Source organism: Halyomorpha halys, unplaced genomic scaffold (assembly GCF_000696795.3).
Source record: "Halyomorpha halys isolate HHAL.00 unplaced genomic scaffold, Hhal_1.1 Scaffold1087.1, whole genome shotgun sequence".
NCBI lineage: Eukaryota > Metazoa > Arthropoda > Insecta > Hemiptera > Pentatomidae > Halyomorpha > Halyomorpha halys.
Window position 1 is genome coordinate 37,865 of NW_027115862.1, and position 3,157 is coordinate 41,021.

The following is a 3,157-nucleotide window of genomic DNA, read 5'->3' on the forward strand; positions in this document are numbered from 1 at the left end:
CTTGTCATTGTACCCACAAAATGAGTCTTAGATTCTGTATTTTCATTTCCTTTCCTTTGCTTTTGTTATTAAACTAGTGCAACACCTTTGTTCTTATTTTATTATAATCAAATTCTGGCACTGAGTTCTTGGTGTCTGTTAGAATACACATTACACTTAATATTAAGCCAACTGAGGGAATTTAAAATGATACTCAATATTATATTTTAATTTTTCATCTATTTTTCTAGTATAGTGATCCATTATTTGGCCTAAAAGAATCAGCATTTGACCAAAGTGCATTGCCAGGATTTCTCAGTGCGTAAGTATCCTTAGAAAACTAAATTCTTGGAAACCAATGTTTAATTTTGTATATTTTATGAAAATATATTTTTGTAATTTAAATATTATTCAGGGAAACTGTAATTGACTGAAACAAAGAAAACATGAAATTTAGCTTTCAGAAACAGTTGGATGTTCCATTCAGAGAAAAACATATTCAGTAACCTTGTTTATACAACTAGGGCATTTATTACATTAAATGTTTTCAGAAAATTGGAATTTACCCCTTTAGAAACAGTACTTTGTTTCATAATTCCGCATTCAGGGCCCTCTTTGACCTAGTGTCAGCTTATGGCACTATAACTTTATAGATTAGAGAATTTGTTTTCTAAAAAACTTTCAGTTATGAACAGAAATAAATATACTTGTTATAATTTATATTTTATTTCATATTTGAAAAGTAAATAACACACACACACAAAAAAAAAAGTTAAACTTATAAAAAAGACACTTTTCTTAATTTATGACTTGCAAAATCATGATTTACTTCCTCAAAATTGGAAATTGAAATTGTTGCTAATTATTTGTATTTCTGCGATTAGTAGATAAAATTTGGCTAATCTGTGTAGTCATGGAAACAAACAAATGGTGACATGTTTTATTTACAAACTGCTGCAAGTGTGGTTTACTGAGGTGTAAAAAAAATAGAATGATTGGTACAAAAATATTAAGAATTATCAATAGTTATCATAAAAAAAGAGGGATAAAAAAGGAGGAAATGATAAGCTTGTAACAGCTCAAATAGAAACAGTGATGCATTCTATTGACAAACTGCTTTATTAAAACACTAGCACACCAAGAGAAAGAACATACAGTCCGAGACCTTAAAGACCATATTAACCACCCTCATCAAAACTTACCTTACCACACACTCTTGTGATTCCAACATGATCTGAAGTCCTTCATCTGATGAAGCCGTCAGTCGATGTGATCTAAAGTCCTTCATGAGAAGAGGGTATCAACCAACAAGATCAAAAGCCAAGCATGGTAGAGCATGGTCTAAGAGAATCCAGCTTTGTGTTTCCATTCTTGGATGACTTTATTATACCTCCTAGGGATTAATAAAAGGACAAAGAGTATCTTTAAATTAACACCTAATGTCATTCACTCAAATAATATCAGATTAAGTCAGGGTGTTTTAATGCATTTAAAATTTGGAGAAAATGTTTTTTTATTAGTTCATTGGCAGAATTGGAATAACATTAGGTCAATACATTGAATAGGTTTAATTTTTAATTTTTTTGAAGAAGTCTCTTATCTTTTCATTTACTATTGTTATTATTAGTCATTATATATATTATAAAAAAATGAATAAGTTTAATTTTTTATTCATTTGAAGAAGTCTCTTATATTTTCATTCACTATTGTTATTATTAGTTATTATTCTTTTAGTAATTATTATTCATTAAATATGTATTTGTGCTTAGGATATATTATCACAACTGTATCATAATAATTCCATTTTACCGTTTTAGTTTATGGCTATAACAATGAGCCATGTTCTTCAGGATGTACATTAACAAAAATACTTGCAAACAAAAAAAAAAATACAAACAAAAATTAAGTACAAACACGCCATCTTCTCTTCTCTTACCTAACTAATAATCCAAAGCCCTCCACATAATTAATTTTATTATGTGCATTTGTCATGTTTACAATAAGCCCTGTACAATACTGGATTTTTTCTTTACCTCCCCTGAAGATAGTTGTGATATCTAAAGGGGCTTGTTACCTTCCTTGAGTTTTGCATCTGGTTATATATTTTTTATTTTGTTATCTTATTACTATAAGATTATTTATTAACATCATTTTCTAGGTGTACTTCCTTTGTGACTGCTTTATATTTATAATATTCTTCTTTCATGATAATTTCTTAAGATGTTTCCAATGGCTAGGCATCTTTACTTTATCACAAAAATATTTCTTTTTCATCACTTTTTGGAGTTGACTCAGATATTAGATATTTTGGAGATGAGATAGATAGAGATGATGAGATGAAAAATTTGAATTTTTAATGACCCATTAAAAAATAAAAGTATCAACATTTTCATCTATTCTGAAAACTTCAGTTCAAATTTAGAAGAATTTAAAAAAATACACATTGTTGATAAAGCATTCATATATTTCAAATTTATAAACTTATTAAACATTTTTTTTTCCAACTATGAATTAAATATTAAATTTAATTGGAATGTTATTATATATATTATTTCACATTTTTTAACTTTTTTGGATATCAATAATGTTATGTTCTTTTATTTCCTGATTCTATTTGATTATGAAGTAAAATAAAATTTATTACTACATCTTTAGGTAAATATGTTTATTTTTAATATTATTGCTTGGGTTGTGGCAAGTATGGAAAAGGAATGACAAATTTGTTTACCTAATTATTTGTTTGTTCATGATCCCTTTCAAATTTCAGGTTTGCATTTTACTTCACACTTATATATACGACAAGTGCAATAATGATGGAAAAAGTTTTAGGCTTATTGGATAGAAACACAGCAGCAGGTATGTGGCTGTAATATAATATTTTCTAGTTTGGTCCTGTTTGGTTCTGATAACTAAACTTAATTTATTACCATGTTTTAGGAATGACATATTTTGAAATAGTCGCTGCTCATTTAGTTGTACAGTTTATCATCATGTTAATGCAAAATACAATAATGTTGATAGTGTTTTATGTCATTTATGGCTATAACTTTGAAGGAAGTGTAGCATTAGCCATGTTTATTATAGTGACAGTAAACTGCGTCGGTATCAGCTTTGGTAATACTTTTCTTTTTGTTTTTTTAATTTTAATCATCTATTTATAATTTATATATACACACAC

General features: G+C 27.6%; 1 protein-coding gene across 3 annotated transcripts in view; it reads left to right on the forward strand.

Annotated features, from left to right (window-relative positions):
* Nucleotides 1-3,157, forward strand: part of LOC106688233 (ABC transporter G family member 20) — a 36,464-nt gene that overhangs the window by 30,458 nt on the left and 2,849 nt on the right. For all 3 annotated transcript variants that reach the window (XM_067052816.1, XM_067052817.1, XM_067052818.1), the window contains exons 12-14: nucleotides 231-301; nucleotides 2,747-2,835; nucleotides 2,917-3,093. In XM_067052816.1, the coding sequence (XP_066908917.1) occupies nucleotides 231-301; nucleotides 2,747-2,835; nucleotides 2,917-3,093 (337 nt within the window). The remainder of the gene's footprint in view (nucleotides 1-230; nucleotides 302-2,746; nucleotides 2,836-2,916; nucleotides 3,094-3,157) is intronic.